Here is a 22,716-nt window from a genome sequence, read left to right as displayed (position 1 = left end):
TGAGCCAATCTGTTGAGGAAACTCATTTTGGCCACTTGTATGATCTCATCTGCAATTCCTTTCATTATCCAAAGCTTGTGACCGTGGTTGAGGGCTAGGGTTAGATTTATGGTTGTGGGGAAACTATGAAGCCTAGGTACCCTGTAGCTGGCGGGCACCTCCTCAAAACCTCCTTATGTCAAGCAGAAATCCGGCTTTAGAAGGTAGATCGACTTTAGGTTCAGCTCAGTCTTCATCACAGCGACACATCACTGCTGACCCAACACCAATCCGCTTGTGTTCCATCTTACACCCCAAGGTGCTCCTTCACTTGTGGTGACTCGCTCCCAGCCCTTCAGGTTCAGAGTGAGTCTGAGGCCACGGTGAGTTGGCCTCAGACTCGGAGGTGTTGACTCTCACCATTGATGGCGATCAACGGCAATTAGAAGGCAGCGCACTTTATCACAAGTTCGAGCTGAGAAAATAGATACATGGTGGGCACACAGACGAACACACACACACACACACACACTGTTCTCTGTCAAAGATATCATCAGTAAATGGAAAACTTGTTTGAATGAAAAGCCACATTTCATATTGCAAAAACGATGCTTAACAGCTGAAATTGGACACGTTATTAAGACATCCTACAGAGAAAACGATGAGGTCCACGGCATCATTGTATCGTATTCTTCTTATTATTTCAATACAAGCACAGTAATTACAGCAGGTGTGTGTGTGTGTGTGTGTGTGTGTGTGTGTGTGTGTGTGTATCCTATGCGTTTATCGTTTGTGACATGGTTGGGTCTGGGTGGAGTGTGAGCAGAGTGCATGTGACAGAAGAGGTGCTGGACTGGTGGCCATGACAGCATGATGAGAAGCAGGAGACATGACACTCTCCCGCTCTCTCTCTCTCTCTCTCTCTCTCTCTACCCCTCCCCCCCTTTGACATGTCATTTCAGCAGACAGTGAGAAACTGTCCGTGTGTGTTGCAGGGGGGGGGTATAGTTGCTGCTCCATGAGTGCTGTGTTACATTTCAAGGGGTACCAGTTTGCTTAGCATCAGCGATCATCTCATCCAGCCTCCCCTCAGCTTTCATGGACATTTGAACGGACACTGTCAGTGTGTCACAGCCACCTGTAGGCCTCCGCCGCTGAAATGAAGCTGAGGAGGAGATGACTGCATGGAGCTGCAAGTTTTCTGCAGACGGGTCGCTTTGACCTCACCAGCAGTTTGTCAGGTCAGGCAAGATCATATTTGGTTTTTTTAGACACAGCAGTAACTGGATGGTGTTAAAGTTACAGGAGTCACCAAGAGGGTAACAAGACGTGCCTGTTTTCATATTTGAAAAGGGTTTGGGTTAATAGCCTGAAGCCTCACCATAACAAGCCGGTGTTCTTTGTACTGGTGAAACGAATATGAATCCTGAATGTGTCCTTTCTGCTGGTTTTGCTGCAGCCTGTGTTTTGTGGCCGGTGGTAGACATATTCATTAGCATATACAAGCCTGACACACACACACACACACACACACAATAAAAAGGGAGATGCATTGTCATGACAAAAATTCACAGTAAAAAAAAAAAAAAAAAAAGCCATCTCACCTTTCACATTGTGACAGAAAATGAAAGAGGACAATTTCACACTAATTAAGTCCTGCAGGGCTCTCTCCCTTTTTTTTTTTCCTCTCTCTTCCAGCCGCGCGTTGTTTCTTGGCAGCTTCCTCATGTTTGCTTGGCCCCGTGACCTCGCGGCTCCGATGACGACGAGAAGCAAATGAGCCGTCGGTGACACGTTCTGCTTTTTGCACGCAGCAGACGACCACATTAAGTCGCCACGGCGGATTAGCGTGAAAACTTGTTTGCTTCAGAAGTCTGCTGCAATTTGGAATTACGCGTAGCCTACTGATCATTAGCTGGCCGTTTTCAGCACGTGCTCTTTGTTTGTGCACTTTAATTGCCGGAATCAGCCAGCCTAGAAGCTGAAAGGATTAGTTGACTAATCAATGAGTCAAATGAAATGAATCAACTATTCTGATGGTTAATCATTTAAGTAATTTTCTAAGGAGAAAGTGCCAAACACTCTCTGTGTGTGAATAGCTGGCTGTCTTCATTTCCTATGACATGAAACTGTCTTTCCTTAGTGGACAAAAAAAAGACATCTGACATCTACGTCAACCTGGACTCCTGGCTGAGATTGAGAAAATAATTGTCAAATAAAAATTGATAAATGACAGACCTAATATTAAAGTGATGGTTCGTTGCTGCTGTAAATGAATCCAAAAAAAAAGTAAAGTTATTTCCTATTAAAACTGAGCTATGTGATCAACGCTGGTGGACTGTGGATCTGTCTTCATTTCACAAATCTATCATAAAATAATGCACTTATCAACCACCGCACCACAACATGTTCGCATGTGTGTATGGATGGTGTACTATCCATCAGTACAACATAACCACCCTTGTCCATCCTTGGACTTTAGCACTTTCACGAATGACTGTTTTTGGAATATTTCGCGCTTTTTTTCTTTCTTTTTTTTTTTCTACATTGATGTTTAACATCGAATTCAATTTCTTTATTTTTTTGATTTTACGAGAGATAAAGAGCAGCTGATACTTCACTTGTTTATTTGAAAGCCACGTCCTAACAAACAGTCGATCTAAATGGAGTCGACATTTAGCTGGACAGAAGTCAAATCCTGACACTGTAGCAGGCGGCCGGGCAATTGAGTCGAACTTGGTGCACCAACACCTCCAGGCCAGCAGGCTATTAGGAGGCAGGGGTGGGGGTGGGGTGTTTGTGTGTGTTTGTTTGTGTGTGGGGGGGGGGGGTGGTCTGGAGGTGTGTGCATTGGGGCACACGCAGCAGTGTGTTGGCAGCGGAGACATTCCGCCGTCACACATGACAACCTGTCAACCTGTCATGCCTCGACCTCCAGGCACGGCGGCTGGACTGGCAGAACAGGTCTCCGTTTGATGCGTGTGGATGTGGATGTGTAGATGCGTAAGGCTCATTATTTTAGGGGGGGCATTTTCTGAAAAGAAAAATCTACATTTCGATGTGAACTTACGTGTATGTGTATTTAGTCCCTCGTTTAAACCAAACTACTCATTTTGTATTTTTTTTGTAAAAAAACAAAAGTTTGATAAGATCCCACATTTCTCTCTCCACAGATTTCAATCAAACTCCTTTTCTCGTCATATTTGTCTTCTACAGTATTTGTCCCTCTCTTTGCTTTTTTTTTTTTTTTTTTTTGGTTTGTTTCTCTTGGAGCAAGTGTTGTCCATCTGTCCATGCTTATCAGAAAAGGCCTCAGTCCTCAGTCACTGTTTGTCAGCGGGATGGAGGGAAGGATGGATGGATAGATGGGTGGATAGATGGAATGAGGATGGGGTTAGTTGGAGGGGGGGGGGGGGGGGGCACTGACAGACAGCCCCCCCCCCCCCCCCCCCCCCCCCCCCGACCTTTGCCCTCAGCGCCGGAGTGGCCCTCGTCTATCTTTGTTACGCTTCATCCGCAGACGGCCGACTGCGATGTTGACAGATTTGATGTCCGAGCACATCACAGCAGATTAGACGCGAGGTAAATGCCGCAACTCAGAAAACAGGGTGCATGCGGGAATAAAGGCCGGGTGACTCCTCCCTCACTTAAGGAAACTGATTGATCTCTGACTGAAAACTGCTACTCAAAAACCAAGTTTAAGAATATGCTAACGTACCCAATTTAGTTTAAAACCGGAGCCACAGAGAACACTTGAAGATCATGCATGGGGATGTCTCAAACATGGATTCACTCAAAATTCACATCACGCAATATATATATATATTTGGGCTGCCCCCTAAATGTTGAGGAGCCCCCAATTTCAGCGTCAAGTTGTCAATTAACACTTTTGTCTTTTTTTTTTCCCCAACACATCCTTGAAACACGAAACAAACAAAAAAAAAGGCTGCAACTTTTACAAACATAAACTCGTCCTAAAACGACCAAACTTAATGTAAACAGATGATTTCACATCACAGATGATGATCGGAAGGAACTAAAAGACTTAACATGTAGGCTGTTAGGTTTTGTGGTGGACGGACTGTAACTGGGTTGAGGCTGTTACACACACACACACACACACACACACACAAACACATTTATGTTCACATATTAGTATGATGACAAAGAATCAGTAATAATTTTGTTTTGTTTTTTTGATGCAGGTTATTTATTCATTTATTTTGTTTTTCCAATTTCAATCTCTCGTAACTGCATGAAGGAGCAAACTGCCAACTTTTCAGAGTCTGGAAATAACTAGCGGTAGTAGTTTTGCCATATTATTGAAACCACTTGTTTATGAGTGGAAATCACCCGAAATTAGGGGCCCGTGCCATGTGCAGCCCTCGAGTTGTTTTAAAATCAAAATGCTCTTTGACCTGCTGACAATAACAGTGCAGTTCCTATTGTGGATAAGTGATAGGTGTCGCTGTCAATGTGCACTAGACGAGGCAGATTTCCAGTATTAAACTCACTCATTAAGATCTCTTATCTGAACACTTTTTTCTCCATTTGGGGCCCTGGGACAAAAAAAGTTTGAACACCCCCTGACCGAAAGGATCTGCCCACGAGATTTCGCAGAGCTCCCTCCTGTGATCCTGTGCTTAGTGTGGATGTGAGGACGGTTACACTATGGTGCAGGGACTGTAGTTTTGTTAGGAAACTCACCAGATCTCAGCAATGATTCTGGGGGAGTTAACTATTTGAATGACGGCTAAGGAAGAGTCTGTACAACACAGACTATAAGATGACTTACCTTCTAATTCCTGGGAAAATGGGGGACCTGGGGTCCCTTTTCTTCATGAACTCAATGATTTTGAGTTCTCTCCTCGCCGTTTGGGCAGGGAGCTCGGGGGTGGAGGGGAACAGGGCTCGTTCGAGTTCGGCCTCAGATACCGGCCAGTTTAGCAACTCAGACACACGCTGACTAGGTGTGGTCGGGGGGGGGGAGTGCGGGGTTTTGGGAACCGTGGAGGGAAGGTCATTTTGTGATAGTGAACAAGGTAAAGAGGTTATACAGGGAAAAAAAGACAAAAGAAAAAGGAAAAGTGAGCTTGCAAACAACATGCAAAGTGAAGACATGCAGGAGGAATGAAATTGAAGTCTAAAACTCAAAAGCATACAAAAAACAGAGGGGGGGAGGTCATAAAGTGCACCATATATGTGCCTGCATGTGTGGACTGGACATTTGCCATGAATTTATCATCATTTTCCTGCTCCAACTTCAGTTTTTACAATAAAAGAAAATGATATTTTGTGTGTCAGTAAATTCAGCATCAAAGGGTACTTTGTACCTGCAGGGAAAGAGAAGGACACGACACCGCCGGCGCTTTGATTCTGTACCTGTTTCCATGGACGTGGGAGGCACAGAAGGCGAAGCTGTAGTGCAGCAGGGTGGGGTCGATCATGGCTCCGTTCTCGGCCCTCTCCAGCAGATCGCTCAGGTAGCACAAGTGCCGGTGGCAGCCTCGGACGCCGTAGCGAGCGCAGTACTCGTCTAAGACGAACACCTGACCGGGACTGAACCAGCCCTGTGGGTAACACAAGCACACACAAACACTGCTGTGTGACTCCTCCGGCGGCGTGAACAGATGTCAATACACACATACAGATGCAACAAAGGCAGCTCGCCTCACAACACCGATATCTTACCCGTTGATCCAACATGGATTAGGTGGACATCTGGGTCTTTGACCGCCTCTGAATATTGACCTGAGTGATTTGTTTCTTGGTGCGTTCTCAGTGTGTCTTCAGGTGTGTTCAGAACGTGAAGTGAGTCTTTGCCACTGGGCTGTTTGCGCAGTCTTTACGGCCTTTGCTGTGTTTGAGTGACAGCTCAGACTGATCTCTCAAAACCTCCATATATTTATAATTTGCAGACATGAAGCCTTTGGATGTTTTTGCTACAGCTGAAACATTTTCAACGTGCATGGGCCTGGTGCTCACACTAGAGCTAACTAACTTGGACCTTTACGAATGTACACATTTTAAAGCCAGGTCTGGACAGGGCCTCAGGTCCTCAAGCCTGCCTCAACCTAAGCGCTCGTCAGATCGTCCGAAAGCCGCATCCAACCATTTTTGTAGCTTTCCAAAATGTCAACCCAGCGGCCGCTTTATGCGTCAGGCGTGTGGTGGTGAGAGAGTGGCTAACATTGACACATTGATATATAAAACCTTTCCCTCACCAGGCAGGAGTAGGAGTCGTTGAGTCTGTGGTCCAGAGTGAGCCGCTGTACCAGCTCAAACAGCGAGCCGTGGTCAAAGTTGCACGGGTTGGCTGAAATGAACTCGTCCATGCCGTGCTTCTGGGCTCGGTCGGCATCTGCACGCGACCCATTTACATCGCCCAATGAGGAGACAGACAGAAAGAAAGAAAGAAAGAAAGAAAGAAAGAAAGAAAGAAAGAAAGAAAGAAACAGAAGGCAAATGTCAGAGCGTGGCAGGAAAACAAGAACAAAGTTTGCCATGGCACTCACAAAAATGTTATTAAAACAAATGGTCTGATATGAAGTGCCGACAATAAAGCAATGCTGTACACACTTTTATGACGAGGGATAGAGTTAACTGCAAGTCTACTTGAAATAAAGTTTGTTTAAACTTATTGGACTCTGCAAAATGTAAAATAGACACCCAAGTCATAATTTGTAATGGGTAAAAGTTTTGTAGAACTGTTCATGAACGTCCGTTTCAACGTAACAGCACTCGATTATCCAAACAAGTGATCACATTTTCAAAAATGTGCCGGCCGGTTGCTCGGTCGTGTGTCCAGCATTGACTCCATTCTTGACGGCTGCCAGTTTTCAGACTCAAACAGGCAAAGGTAAAGTGGAGGTGGGCAGGAGAGTTTTCCAGGCAGCTTTCAAGGAGGTGACGGCTGATCTGGAGGTTGAAGGTTAGTTCTGAGGTCTGGGGGGGGGGGTCATGTTCACGTTGAGTTCATGCACTTTCATGCATTCCTGTCTGTACGCGTCAGTCTTTTCAGGTACAAGAAGTATTATCTCTCCGAATTATGCGTGCGACTACATTGATTTTTGTATTGAGCTTCGAGTTCTACTGAAACACTTGCGGTGCAAAGCAGTAGATACTGACGAGTACTTCACTGGATGTAGACAAGGTGCAAGACTACAAGACCAAGCCAGATTTTGTGAGTACCTGGAGGCAGGTAAATAAAGGTAAAGGCAGGTAATAAACGCTGACAGCCACAGCATTTTACTGCCGCCAGCTGCACGGTGCCCACAAGAACACAAGAGTTGATAGCCTTGGTTATTAAATTTGTGAAGAAGGAGAGAGTATTCATGGCGTTACCCATTTCATATATTACCAAGCTCAATCCTTCCGCTTTCACGTTATAGGCTGATGCGGCAGCCGATCAAAATGCTGGCGTAAAATCGTGTGTAACTTTTAGTTGAGTAGTACTCGAAATCAGCCCGGTAGCATAAACAAGAACAACGGATGACAAAAAAGGAAGAAAGCCATCACAATCACCAGAAATCGACATGTTTTCAACGGATAACATGGATTTCTCAAGGTTTGTGGATTGACACTGGGAAACATATCTAGCTAGAGTAGCGACCTAAAAAAGAAAAGAAAAAAAGACATACAAACTTCACATAGATGTCTGTGCACTCTGTAATGAGAGCTTAGCTGAGTTGTTCTTCCATTGGGCTCATTGAAATGCAGTCTTGTGACTGACATTTTAGTAGCCAATAAAAAGGGAAGCCCTCAGAATCCGGAGTCGCTGAACAGCTGAATGGACTGCCTTTACAAGACTAATGCTACCGCTTCTCTTTGCTTTAGACGAGTCTACTGCCTTATAAAACAGGATATACTGACTGCTAGTAGGCCAGTTATATGTTAAGCCGCACGCCTTAGCCCTGCAACTCAAGAGTAACCAAGGTCCAGAATCGTGCTACCCATAATACTATCCCACAGTCTAATGCTAACCCCTTTTCTAATGCCATTTCACTGCAGTGTCGGTGGCCCCTGTCCCCCGGTGTGCCCCCTAATTGGTCGCTGTCCCAAACATCCCAGAATGAGCTGAGGATGTGGTAGCCCCACAGTGATCTTGATCGTCGGCTTAAATCAAATTTAAATTCCCACTTGCTTTCCTGGTGGTGTGCCATACTTACACCAGGGTGCTAGAGCAGGGATTAGGGGATCATGCAGGGTTGCTGGGGGCTGTAAAATCGATGACGCAGGCTGTCTCCAGCTGCCTCTGCTGGGGTACAAAGGGGAGGGTGGCACTTCCACTTTCTTGGATTTGGGATTTATATGTCAACACCTTAACAAACCCTAAATACTGACATGTTAGTATGCTGTGCCAATTTCGCAGCTTATTGCTCTTGCCCCACAACTCAAACAGTGTTTTGGAGTAGACGCTTCCTAAAGACATGAAGTTTGATTCGTCATAGCAAGGTAACCTTGTGCCGCCCACTTTCACTGGACTACTAGTACTAAAATAGCACCACTGATTGGACTACAATGCATGAATACAACTCAAACCCTAAATATTGGGGTGTCCAAGGATGTGGGTGTAAAAGGGTTAAATGTGGAAAGAAAATCTACCTCAGCTGAACATTTACAACACCTGAATTAATCTGTTGAGTCCAAGTTCTCTTCAAAGTCATTTGCACGCTATAGATATTGCACCACCCAGACACCAACCAGTACCCCTTTATAAGTATGACAACTGGTTTGTGGTAATTCGATTAAACACATTTTGACACAAAAATAAGGCCACGGGATTGCATAACAATGCAGGATCCAGTTGACATTGTGCAAATTCTGAAACAAAATTAGCAAGTAATCACATCACCAAAAAACTGCTGACCCACAGTAAACCAGGGGCTTTTTCGGGGCTCCTTCTCGAGGTCTGGGGCCCTCAGGCCTCCGCTCGCTTTGCCCAGTTGGTAAACCAGCCTCACAGCTCCAATGTAGCATCCATATCACTCTTAGTGACTCCTAGTCCCACAATGCATTTTACAGATGCGACAATTACCATCGAGCAATGCCACGTGTGCCAGCAAAGACCCGAAATGATGTCAATTAGTAAGTGACCGAAATCTATTACTATTATCGCAAGGATTAGTGAATGAGCGAACGAGACATAATTCATTGGACACGACCAATTTGGACACCATTTTGGACCATAGTAACGGCACCAAATGTAAATAAACAATGCTGACATTTTGACTGCTGGGAAGATGTGGAATAATTTGCAGCTCGTCATAGATTCAATAAAAGTGACAGTGACAGTGGAGTGTGGACACAGTCTGTCCCATCAGTCAGGACAAACCTGGGACAGATGTGAACGAAGGTTATACCGAGCCACACGGCAATCAAGAGATTTGTCAGCCAACGTCCTCTTCACTGCCCAACGAAGGCACCCCAGCTGTCAATCTACAAACAAAACAAAGAGCGGGATGCTGGGAGCTGATTGTGTCCCCTCAACAAGTCCCCCCCCCCCCGAACACACACGCACACACACACACACACACACACACCCTCCCCCCAAAAAATCTAAAAAGGTGACATTGCGGTGCCCCTTTGGTCTGTAGCTGGTGGCCTGTCAGGTCTGTTTGACGTGAGTGAGCGGGAGTGGAGGCGGGAGGGCTGGACAGTAACATGCAGTGACATTGGTCACCCCCGTCCGTCTGGGCTCGGGAAGGACGGCCCTGACAATGATTGATAGCTGCTATTCATTTATAGATCCAGAGGAGAGGATCCGGGAGGCAGCAGACACACTGCTGGTCCTGGGTTTGATGGTTCAAAAACATTTGGGGCTATTTAGCACGTGGCTTGCTTTTTTTTTTTTTTTTTTTTACGGGGACTGATCGTGAAATACGTCTAGATCTTTCTGTCATTAGTGAACACCTAACCACTCCAACCTACACCACTGCGTACCTGATCGTGACGACACGCTCCCTTGTGAAATTGAAATTGACGCTGAGCCGCATGGATGGAGAGCCGGGAGCGAAGCGGCATCGCTTGAAAAGCCGGAAGCGGGACTGCATTGTCCCATGTACGACTGGGAGCTGGGCAGCACCGCTTGATAAATGGCTGGGAGCTCAACTGCATTGCTTTGTATAAAAGGAGCAGCTGAAGGAGTTTTTTATTTTGAAAATCTGGGCTACTCCAGAGCCCCCCTGTTAAGGTCCTGTGACCATCTGGGAGGTTTTGCTTTGAAAATCTGTGTGTGTGTGTGTGTGCCTGCTTGGACAAACATGTATGCACACATGACACAAAAAAAGCAGTTGTCACTAACCATTATAAACATTATCTGTGAGAATTGTTCAAAGTCCATGACTTGCTTTGTTTCTGTGTGTGTGTGTGTGTGTGTCACATCAGTTAATACATCACATCACACAATAGAGATTGACATGAGGGGCTGGACTCCAGCTTATTACTCGAAGGAATAAATGATGAAACGATTTGAGTTCGGGTTAAAAATGATAAAATGTTTGTGTTGTGCCGCAGAAATGTCAGTCCAGTCCAGTCCAAACTCTCGATCGGTTGTGTGTCCACACCTGCAATTTAAGGTTGCCACGGTGATGGCAACTGCCAAGTGACTCCTGGGAATCCAACAGTTGCCAATTGACAATTTGAATACAGTTTTACTGGAGATTAAGCCGAGGGGGCACCAGCTTATTACTCAAAGACTTACATCGTCAGAGAGAGGGGACTCTGCTGAACCCATTGCTGTAAAAAGTGCGTCTGTGGTGTCAACAATAGTAAGTAATAGCAAGTTTGAAAAGTAACTTTCGGGTCTCGCGGCGCAAAACGTGTCGGCCCGTTTTCTTAGAGAGTCAATCAATCAATTTGGAAGAGCGCGATTTCTTCTACGTTTTCATGAAAAAAGAATTCTGTCTGAAGGGTGAAATTTGTGGGAATCAACTCAAAACGTTGAATGTTTTTGTAAGGTATGAAAGATACAAATGCTAAAAGGTCGTACCGATGATGCCCCTCAATGAGCAGAACGTTTTGAAGTTTGAACAAAGTTAGCTCGCTTAGCAATCCTACCGAGTTTAACAACAATTCTTGACACCAGTTCCTGGTTTTTGCACTTCATCTCGTCAATGCACACACACACACACACACACACACACACACACACACACACACACACACACACACACGTCTGCAGTAAGAGCTGAGTAGCTGGTGGATTAATGCATTCAAGTGACAACAGGGAGATCGTCACACAGTAGACTCAGACAGGAACGGGTTGATTTCATTCAGCGAGATCAATTTAAAAAAAGTTCCGCTTAATACAAATAACGTCTGGCTGCTGTTGGGCGAGTGAGCTTGAAGGATTGCATGCATAGGTTGTGGCATGCATGTTTTAACATGTGTCGTACACTGTCTGGTGGGTGTCCACTCATTAGATAATGTCATCACCTAAAACAAAGCGGTTTCTTGCGCGAAGAGACTACATTTCGACCTGATAACATTAACCCTGTGCCTAAACTATAAACACAAGGCTAATGTGCTAAACTTCTAGCAATGCGCGACAGTGATTCCATAAGCAGCCCGGTGAAGAATGTAAAGGGACGTTGAGGTTGGCTTAATCGTGCTTTAGTCGCCAGAAGCAAGGAAGTTTAAACAAAATACTGTATATTAGCAGTGTTTTGCAGCTTCAGTGCGAGCATTTCATTGTGTGTGTGTGTGTGTGTGTGTGTGTGTGTGTATAATTACAATCTCGTTTCATGGCACTAAAATATGTCGGAACTAATTAAACTGTCAGTCGTCATAACAAGAAAAAGTAGTATAACTGTGAAAGATCAATTCCACCGCTGGAAACAAAAACTCAACGCCAGTTCCGTCTTTGTTGTTGCAATGTTTTACTGTCGTCTATTTTAATTTGGGTCGGGGGTGGGGGGGGGGGGGGGGGGTGACATGATGTTATAATATTCATTGCGCTGATCCAGGTGTGAACTGACAAGTAGTTATTTGGTAACATTGACTGATTGCTGCCCCGATTTAATTGTGCAGCAACCACACTGTATTATTCATGGCCTGGCACTTTTAACTTGGTAATTACCAGCTGCTGGGACTCAGTGGGACACCAGTGGTTATGTGTCAAAAACAGCTCGCTCAGTGAATTCACTTACACAAAGCGCGCACGGGAAGCGGTTACTCGTCTATTGGGTGTATTTGGTTCGGCGGCCGTTACTCCTCGAGTCACTTCCGCTGTGTGTTCTACAGATGCGGTCCGTTGAAATGTTCTTGAAAACTTTGTTGTTGTTTTTTTTTTGTGGGATGGGTTTTACAGTGTCTTACTAAGTAAAGGAAGTCATTTAGTAATGCCTTCATATATGAGCTAACACGTACATGTCGTAGGTCAACTTTTGCTTCAACACAACATGTGGCAAAGGCCAATCATTTACATGCAAGCGCACGTACAAGAACATTGTTTTTTGCTTTTTACCTCGATATGCTGCCGTGATAACTTTCCCAAATCCGTCTGTGCTACAAACCGCTCTGATAAGCCGTTAAACACATTCATCGGATCCAACTGGGCTTCCTGGATCGGGTCCGGTACCTCCAACAACGTGCCCACCAACGAAGAATGTGTGAAGTATTGTCACATTTGCTCATCTTGCCACAGAGTGCATTAAAAGAAATATTCATCGAGCCCTATAAGGGCTTGTGGCAGAGCCTCCAGTGGGGAGTGTGTTAACGTGTGGCAACTTCCATCCATTCATGTTTATGTTGGCCACAATTTCAAATATATATATAAATATATATAATTTGCAGAGGAAGCAATTTTAAAACAATTAAACAAACATTTTTCAAAGCGGTCCAAGTGCGAGAGGCTTCTTCTCCAAAATTTAGATTTAGTATATGACCAAAACCCCAACACCACATTTGCAAAATGGTACAGTCTCGTCCTCAATGAGGATTTCGTTTTTCTAATGGCGGTGATATAGCAACCATCACAACTCTTGTTGGAAAAATAGACATGCTATAGCTCTGCAGCAATCACAAACATGAAGTCCTCACGGAAAGGAAACAAAAACAAAAAACACGACATTTATGAAACTCAACCCTGACCTACGATGCGGCCAGTCGATCCCTGCCGTACAGATGGCAAATATGCAGACAGAAGCGCAGCCAAAGCAAATCATTTCCGCATGCGTGTTAAATCACGAAGGGGTTAGCGTGTCTCGTATTTCTGTCCTCCGACAGAAATATCAAACAAGGAAGTTGTTAAAAGAGGAAGAGCATTGGACAACAAAAGGAGGAAAGTGAAAGAAAGGGGAGGAGAGCACTTACCCTTTAATCCAGCTACAAGATAGCAGGGTCAGGGTTTAGAAGAAGAAGAAGAGGAAGAAGAGGAAGAAGAGGAGGAAGAAAAGGAAGAAGGAACAAACAGAGAAACATAAAGACACACAGCAAAGCCACCGACACTTTAACACTACGGCAGTTCTACGACAAAGAGCGAAGCAGCAGACAGAGAAAGAATAACAGTAACAGTTGGAAACATGTACAGTACGTGACCAGGAAGAAGACAAACTGTAAGGACTATCATTGGCTGATGTGTCAAAAATGCTGCGAAGGACAACTGTGCAATAGAGAGACAGAGTGAGACATCGAGCGCTGGGAATACAACAGGAGTAATCGTCATGTAAAAACATTAAATGGAGCTGCAACAGACAAGAGCATCCCATCTTCACCAACCAACGTCACTTTAAGGTCGCTTGTGCCGCCAATTTCTGGCACGACGGGGGCCTTCGAATTAACTCTTGACAACATAACAGTGAAATGAATGCAGGCTCAAATATTTTCCCTTAAAAATAAGATAAGTGTGATTCGAGCCAACGAGAAATCGCAGACGACGACACGGTTGCATCCCGTTTGGCCGCGAAGCATTTAAGAGTCGAAAAACTCACAGAACTGAGATATGGGCGCGTCGAGCTGCGGCGCCGTGCCCCCCCGCGAGTTGAGCTTCTGGACCTGGGTGGGGGGGACCGGCTTGTGCGACTGGCCCGTGGCCCGGTACATGGCTTGGACCCACAGGATCCGGTCCTGCTCATCATCACTGGCAAAGATCACAGTGTCGCCCTCCTTCACGGCGTTGAAGAACGTCCGGCCGCCGTCCAGACCTGAAGACACAAATAAACAAACAAACAAACAAACAAACAAACAAAAAAAAAGCCTTTATAAATGTCCAGTCATCATTTCACAGGAGTTAATTGTACGGTCTATCTTAGATACAGTCACAAGCAGTATCAAACTGTATTTTAGTCAGAGAAAAGAAGACCTCGAGGCAAGATAAACAGGATTACATTCGTTCTGAATGACGAGGGATGTGCTGTTCTACTGCAGACTGAGCCAACTGAGCTTCTGTCCACTCTGTTTCACTGTGGACGGGGGCGAATTTGTGGTTACAAAATAGAGACTATCTGACCGAGTAGAGCAGCACAGGAATTACAGCGCGCCTGTTCAACTGGTACAACGGCACGTTCACTTGTCGTCTGACAGCGGAGACAGAAAACTGTGCAAATAAGAACGCCCCAAATTGTTATTTTGTCGTGTTTTAAATACTCTGGCTGATTAGACCTCAGAAAATGAATTACGTAATGTCAACCTATCTGTATCTATGTACCAGTAAGAATACAGAACTAACAGGACAGCGACGAAGATGTCAATCAAGCGCAACACAGTCCTGAGAAGTGAGCGTTACCTGGCTGGGGGTCGGTGTAGTCCACAGTGTAGCCGTCCAGCTGGAGGAGCTCCACAGGCTCGGCCTTCTTCTCTCTGTAGCTGCACATGGCAAAGGTGTACTGACTCACCTGCACCAATCGCAGAGAGAGGAAAATATTCACTCATCCTGCCGGCTCGGATGGGGGAATACATTAAATACAGCGTGCGTTCAGACGCTGCGTAAGTCAGCTGTTGACGATCTTCTATATCACATCTATTAATACATAAAAACAAGCAAACGTAGCGGCACGACGAGTGACATCAGGATCTGATGACAGCATTAGCAGTGGGCAATAATAGAAAAAAAATTCATGGCATTCATGAGGGAAACTTCTTCCCAAAAGAAAATGTATCAATAATCAAACACCTCACTTACCGTCAGCTTTGTCATTGCACACGTTTATTACGATGTGTCCCTCGTTTTAAAGAGATAAATATCAAAACACTAAAAATGCACATCTTCTATCAAAATAGTAGAAGATAATGTAAAAAATATAATATAAAAGTCCACGTCAAGGCACATCTTTTCAACCTCCCTCCAGCGGGAAGATACAACATGGCAGGACCAAAAGAAAAAAAAAAAAAATTAAAAAACTACATTACATTTCACAAGGCAAATCTTGCATACGTACTATTGTCCTCAACATGTTGAGGACGGCAAAGGCTGCCATCGCATTACCATTCACCCGTATCGCCTGACACTGTCTGTGCAACTTTGCAAACATGGACATTTTGTGTTTCACGTCTGGCCGCATACAAGAAGCATGGACGTTTGGTGAGAGAGACACAGGGAGACCAGAGAGGAGGGGTACGTATGTGACAGCTGTGTTACTCGTAGTGGACCTCTCATAGCGTGTGCATGCGTGCTACGATAATCACCTTATAATAAAGTGAAGTGGCTGAACGAGGCGGTTAGCTTGAAGAGGTGCTGCTGAATATAGCACCGAAGTGTTCATGACCAGCAATAATGAGCAGAGAGGAGAGCTTGTGTGTGTGTGTGTGTGTGTGTGTTCAATATACAATAGCCATATTGTTGCTGTTTTTTTGTTTGTCTTTTTTACATGCAAATGTGTATTCTAATCTAAATGAAAGAATTGGATGAAGGGGGGGGGGGGGGGGTAATCTCCCTCTCATGTCATATGGTGGTAGATGGCGCAGATGAGAGAGATTAGATTTTCAGTTTCACACCGGAGACAGCTCAGTGACAGTTGTGATGATTGCGCAGTTGGTCATGTGAGGGTTTAAAAATGCCAATATTGCCGATAAAGAACTATAACATTGGGTTAAATTACCTCAAACGACGGACTTGAGCTGACATGAGGAGTCCAATATTTGTTTGGTTTTCAGGCGCTTCCATGTTGGTAAATTCCAAGAGTCCCCCGACCCCCCCCCCCCCCCCCCGGGTCATAATTACAACTTGGATGTCGGCTTCAACCCCAACTCCAACTCCAATATGACCTGAACGCAGCATTGAACGCCTGGACTCAGTCAGCAGAACATATGAGGAACTCTTGGACGGGTGGCAAAACATCGTGAAGTCGGCAACGCGGCGCTCACACGGTTTAGAATATATATCAGAATATATATATATATATATATATATATATATATATATATATATATTCTGATTATCATGATTTTGGATATTTGTTGTATTTTTTGTGTGTTCTGTGTGTGTAGCATGAAGCTTTTGACTGATCACATTCATGCTCTCTATGGGATGAACCCTTTCTATTTTGGACACTCCCATGACATTTCCTCTAGCACCTCTCCTGGACCAACATGTAACCCCCCCCCCAAACAACTTCCCCCTTGGTGAGTTGTTTGTTCCATCCAACACTCTCATATTGTGTGGTGTAATGTAACCACTACTGGAGGCTGGCAGGGCTTTACGCTTTCAGTCCTGTTAATAAAAGGCCATTATTGGCCCACATATCAGTGGAACCCTGGTGTAGGTTGGTGGCCGTGGTCTTGTCACTGCTCCCTGCGTTGGTAACAGGAAGTGTAGTGACACTCTGTTGTTAGCTGTAGCTGGCCTGCTGCTACAGTAGCTGCCAGTCATACCGGCCTGTCGTCACAAATCACCAGGCCTGGCCAATCCGCCGCTGTCGTCACCTCTGCCGCTGCAAGTGGCAGCTCTCACTCTAGCTGCAGCTGCATTCTGTGCGTGTGTGTGTGTGTGTGTGTGTGTGTGACAAATGAGATTCCCCACGACAACACTGATGAGACCTGAGGGCCAAGTAAAGGATGGAGGGAACCGGACCGACTCTCCAGCAGCTCCCTGGCCTCCAGGACACCACAAAGGCAAATCAGAGTCTAAACTATCAACCCCCCCCCCCCCTTCCCTCCACCCATACCCCAAAACACCAGCTTCCTCTCGCTTTCTCTCTCTCTCAACTGTCAGTCAGCAGAGGAGAGAGAGAGAGAGAGATGGAGAGGAAGAGGAGACAGTGATGAAGGATGAGAACTGAAGAGGATCACTACAGTCCGTTTACATTCACATCATTACAGGAAACACATGCACATGAATACTGGAGATGATTCGCTGGATGTGGCATTTGTGTTCGCCAACACTCTGTCCAAACCCTGACATGGGCTCAGAGTGGTAGAGTTTTCAATATATAAAAATACAAAAAATATTATACATATATATACATATCAAACAAAACATGTATGCAGCCAGTATGGTTGGAAGACACACCGCTATCTATGGTTAATATCATTTCTGATATTAAAGTCATTTGACTGAAATAAATTGAACTGGATTGAAATGATTTGACCTGAAGAAAATGTAATTGAATGGAACCGAATGGAACCGAATGCAACCGACTTGGCTGAATGGAATCGAAGTGAACCGAAGCAAGTCGAATTAAACTGAATTGAAACTGCAATGAATTGAGCCAAGCTTTGTAAATTACAAATAAATGCAAAATAAAAGTGAAATGAATTAAAGTGAAAGGAAATGAAGTGCAACTGGGATAAAGGGAATCGGAATGCCTTGAATCAAAATGAACTGATCGGAACTGAAGTGAATTCAAATGTACTGAACTCGAGTGATCTCAAACAATTTGAAGTGAATCCAAATCGACTGAATTGACATGAACTGAATTCAACGAAATTGAAGCAAACTGAAGTGAATCGAAAGGCAGATGTGGACATATGCGCAATTAAACTCGGTCCACAAGAGGAGCATGCGAGGTTTAGCTGATCTGTAATCTGCCCGGATGCTCTGAGGAGGGGCGACTCAGGCTACCACCACTGTGCTGATTATGAACTGATGGAGGAGGAGGAGGAGGGAGGAAGGAGGTGATTTAAGGGCAGAGAGAAAGAGAGAAAGAGGATGAGGAAGGAAGAGATGACAGGCAAGTGATGAATGACAGGGAGAAGAGAGAGAGAGTGGAAGTAGAAGATGGGGAGGAAGGAGAGAGAGAGAAAGGGATGAAGAGATGGGGGAGGAATGAGAAGAGACAGAGGGAGGAAGTGGATGAAAAGTGTGGGGGGGGGGGGGGGGGGTGTAGCTGATATGTAGGACGTGTCATATGCTCCTATTTCAACTTAGGATTTCAGGATTCATTTAAACTCATATATCTAGAAATATTGAGCCCATTCACTTCCAACACGTACATTTTAGTGTATTATAGTCAGCACTCTTGCATGAAAAAGCTACAGTTCGGAACCTGTTCTTGGCCCTATTTAAGAGTCGGGGCTGTAAATGTTGAGTTCCTCCCAAAGTTACTCCTTGAAAAAGGGTCGCTTGAAATCATCTTAAAAAATAAGGCAAGTACGGGAGAGTATGATCTCAGGGGGAAAAAAAGCAGTGACACGTGACTTTAAAAAGGTCATTTCATTGTCACATTTAAACAGTAAAATACGTCATGCAAGTAGCTTAAACGCTGCCTTCCTGTGGTATCGATGTAGGATTAGTAGGGTCACCGGATCATTTCTGATAAATAAATAAATAAATAAATAAATAAATTCACTGACACAATTTCAGTGACGCCTCCTTTGTTAAGTTTGGTTCTGGTTTTTCTGGTTTTAAAATCAAGCTATCCTAACCCTTAAATGTGTCTTTAAGTAAGTACAGCACTACGCATGTGTATTCATTATCTACACTGGAAGACATATCATTATTTTTCTGAATACACTTCTTTAAGCGTAACGCGTCTAAATCTTTAGTCTGAAAGGAAGGATTTAGATGCAATAGGACAAGGTAACTTACTGTAAACATTAAAAACATGTATTCATGCTCCCCTGAAGCAACATCCTCTTGGTGGTAGATAAAAAAAAAAAAAAAATTTAAAAATGGGGCCCAGTTCTAATTTGCTAATTGTTGTGTTGTGTGTTGTTGCGGGTGTGGTCACCATCTTTGTAGACAACATCTACATTGTCTTGGTGTGTATTCTCCATACATGCTAAGAGTCTTCTGGTATGTTTCCTAAGCAAAAAGCATTGTGTGGGACACAGTCGTCAATCAGAGACACACTCTTGTAAGCTGTGCTGTGTCTTAAAACAACATTCCCATGCCGTGTGTACACTAAAACAGTTACTGGCCTCTTCCCGTACTGGCTATAAAATCGACACCTTCTAAGAGACGGGGTGAAAACTCTAACTTTTTTTTTTTTTTTTTTTTTTGCACATGCACTTTAAAAAAAGATTCAAAATTTGGAGGTTTTCATAGCCAAGAGGATGAGCCAAACGTGATGAATATTTTTAGGGAAATAGATCCAAATCACAGTGTGTAGCGGTAAAGACACGCGCGGGGGGGGGCAAAATGGCAACAGTCAGTATTTTACTTACGAGACTTTGCAGGAGCGAAAACGGACAGCGAGCAAAGAAAAAAAAAAAAAAGTGACATCTCTAAAACGGCAACAAAAAGTACATGTGCACCCAAACACACACAGCAATAACCAGATTGTGTCTGTGCTCCTCAAGACAAACATCCACGCACATCAACAGACAGACAGACATAAAAAACAAACACACACACACACACACACACACGAGTGTGCAGTCTATTGACCAGTGTTTGTCACTTGCTATATATTTAGCTGGGAGCAATTGAGAGGCTTCAAGTTGGCGGGGCTCAGGCTTTTCTAGCTGCGAGTGTTAGGCCAGCTAGTGTTCACTCGACTTTGTCAATCCGCTGTCAACTTGTAGCTCTGAGACATATCCGCTGACATATTCCCCCCCACCACCCCTCGCCCGCTACCCTACCTCCCAATGCAGAGGGAACACCAGGAAATGGCCGCGACCGTCGCCCCCCCCCCCCCCCCCCCCCCCCCACCACCCCATCTCCTGACAAAAGCCTGCTTGGCCTCTCCATCATTCCTCTGACAGCCAAGGGAAGACAGCTTGGCTGCATCTCTCTTTTTTTTTCGCAGCACACACACACACACACACACACACACAACATGTGGCCAGTGGAAAACATTATAGCCATGAAGGCAGCTCAGGGTTCTCTCTTGGGTGCGACGAGAGTTTTTGAGCTCACCATGCTCGTCCCTTCAGTCCAAATCTTGGTCTTGGTGGCGTTCATATATTTGTTTTGGAGGCTGATGATGAATGAAGCTACGAATACGAATTCACCGCCTCGACTGACACTGATGCACCTCCACAAGATATAAACAATGCACAGTCATAGATTGATTTCTATTGCAGCTTTCAGGACCTTCAAGGCTGCGACGGAATATATACTTTTGTTAGACATCCTAAGACCTTAACAGGGCTCTGTAGAGTTTTTCTGTGGACCCTGAGCCTCACTTTTAAGACCCAAGTTCTTAATAACCTGAGATGTACGCTCAGCCCAAACAATTATACATGTAAATTCAATTCATTATTGATGAATCTGCTGAATATATATATATAAAAAATATATATCTAGTGAAAAATGCACATTTCAATTTTGTGGAGTGCAAATTGATGCATTCAAATGCCTTGTTTTGTCGAACCAGCAGGCCAGTCCCAAGGATATTCAATTAAATGTCACAGAAGAGCAGCGAGTCTTTTTGGCAGGCGGCCTGGAAAATGACTTGATGATTTACCGACGATCAAAATAGTTCGCGCATGAGCTCACCTGTCACTCGACTCATCGATTAACTGACTAATCGTCTCTGCAAAATGCGTATCTGCGCTGGCGAAGCAGAGCGGGGGGCGAGCCATGGCGGTTTGCATTTGGGTCGAGCGTGGTTGCGCGTGATGTCAGAAGCAATGCTACACTTCAAACTATTTCATTCGTCTACATGTAAATGATTTGTCTCCAGCAAACCTCCAGCATCGACACCGCGTTGGATCCAGAACCTCCGGGTTGAAACACAGTTGTAATCATTGCCGGTGCTCATTCAAACACCTAACCCACTGTGTGTGTATATATATATACTGTATATACATATATATAGTGTATCATTTTTTTGTGGTTGTGTGTTTGTGTGCTGTTTGACCATGACTGTATCATCTGTGCTTACCTGAACCAGCACAAAGAACCTTTTCTTCCACCTCTTCCACACGTTTTTGCCAATGGCCCAAAGGTAACTGTGGGATGAAAAAAAACCCCAAAACAAATTAACACTAATTAGGCAAAAAGACACTTTACAGAGATTTCTCAGCTGTCGTAGACTGAATGAAGTGTCGCTGCTTCTTTCTGCACTGCCACGGCTGATGTGACAGAAGTCTGGCACCGTGTCCGCAGAGAGGACACATCCATACATACGGTGGTAATGTAGTGCATTGACTGACCTCTCCTGGTGCAATGTCGTTACTGCAACCAGATAAATCTCTGTGCATAACGTTCGTAACTAGGGCCGGGCAGGATTGTGAAAGTAATCCACAATCCCATAGAACAAATCATAAGCATCATTGTAACTGTAGGGACAGCTGTGAGGGCTTCTAGAAGACATTTTTGAGTGGACTAAACAGGCAGAGGCATTCATTCAGCAGTTTGTCGGCAGTTCGGTGAGCTTGACTTTGACACGGTCCGATTTAAATCACAAAGTAAAGCTGAATCTTATAACATAAAAACAGCCGCACAACATGTAAAGTATTGTTGTTATTGCTCGGGCGCTGAATTGCAGGCTGTGCTCATGCAATACGGGGAGATTAACAGTGCTGAGAAAACAGCATTAATTAGGATCAAATGGTATCGGTATCTCCGGAGATCTCGACTAGACTTGGACTTTCATTGCAATTTAGAGGGCGCAGAATCGAGTGAAAGAAAACAAATGAACAAACCGATACATCAAAACATGAAAGAAGTTCATACCAAGAATGACAACATTTTCCAAAGTCTGACATTGCGAGCTCAGAGCTCAGAGCCTGCCACTTCCTCATGATTCTCTCATTATTTCAGCCCAAAGAGCAGTCAGCATGCTACGTCTGGTATTTGTTTGTATTCTGTACTGAGGCTAGTTGTGTGGATTTGACATGAAAACGCGACACAGAAGGAGAAGGACGGGGAAAAAAAAGGCTTTTGTTGTAAAAGAACATCTGAGGGGTGAGGACCCCAGTTTTGATTTGTCTCTGCGGCTCCCAGCCTCGCTGTGGGTCTCCCTGGCCTCAGTGTGCCTTTCCCCCCGGTCCCTCCCGGAGCTGCCTCTGCCTGTCGTCCTGAATAAACCAGCGTCAGCGTGGTGACACGCATGAGGAGCCCTGTCTGTGGGACCCAGTGACAGTGTGGCCATCTTACAGGGCAGCCCAGCAGCCTCCTCCAAGGCTCCCAAAAGAAAGCATATGGAGGGGAGGGAGGGAGGACAAGCAGCTCCTCACAGCTACAGACAGAAGAGCAATGCTTTGAAGCACGATCGCATGCGCACCAGCGACCACGACTGCAAGTCCACTGCCACTGCGGGCGTACAGTCACTCGCTCAAGTGGTGGATAGTTGCTGCATGTTCGATTGTGTCCTTGCACCCCTGGACCCCGTGACCCCAGAGGACACTTCATTTACCCAACCGCAACCTCAGTCTTGAAGTTGGCCAGACAGAGACGACACACCTAACTGT

At 44.9% G+C, this 22,716-nt stretch overlaps 1 protein-coding gene across 3 annotated transcripts in view; it reads right to left on the bottom strand.

The window, feature by feature from the left end:
* The window catches only part of cadpsa (Ca2+-dependent activator protein for secretion a), a 134,992-nt gene that overhangs the window by 56,320 nt on the left and 55,956 nt on the right, over positions 1-22,716 (bottom strand). For all 3 annotated transcript variants that reach the window (XM_070902006.1, XM_070902007.1, XM_070902008.1), the window contains exons 9-13: positions 21,186-21,252; positions 14,705-14,813; positions 13,911-14,123; positions 6,204-6,340; positions 5,362-5,549 (exon numbers count right to left, since the gene is read on the bottom strand). In XM_070902006.1, the coding sequence (XP_070758107.1) occupies positions 5,362-5,549; positions 6,204-6,340; positions 13,911-14,123; positions 14,705-14,813; positions 21,186-21,252 (714 nt within the window). The remainder of the gene's footprint in view (positions 1-5,361; positions 5,550-6,203; positions 6,341-13,910; positions 14,124-14,704; positions 14,814-21,185; positions 21,253-22,716) is intronic.

Source organism: Enoplosus armatus, chromosome 3 (genome assembly GCF_043641665.1).
Source record: "Enoplosus armatus isolate fEnoArm2 chromosome 3, fEnoArm2.hap1, whole genome shotgun sequence".
NCBI lineage: Eukaryota > Metazoa > Chordata > Actinopteri > Centrarchiformes > Enoplosidae > Enoplosus > Enoplosus armatus.
This window is presented reverse-complemented; position numbering and strand designations above follow the sequence as displayed.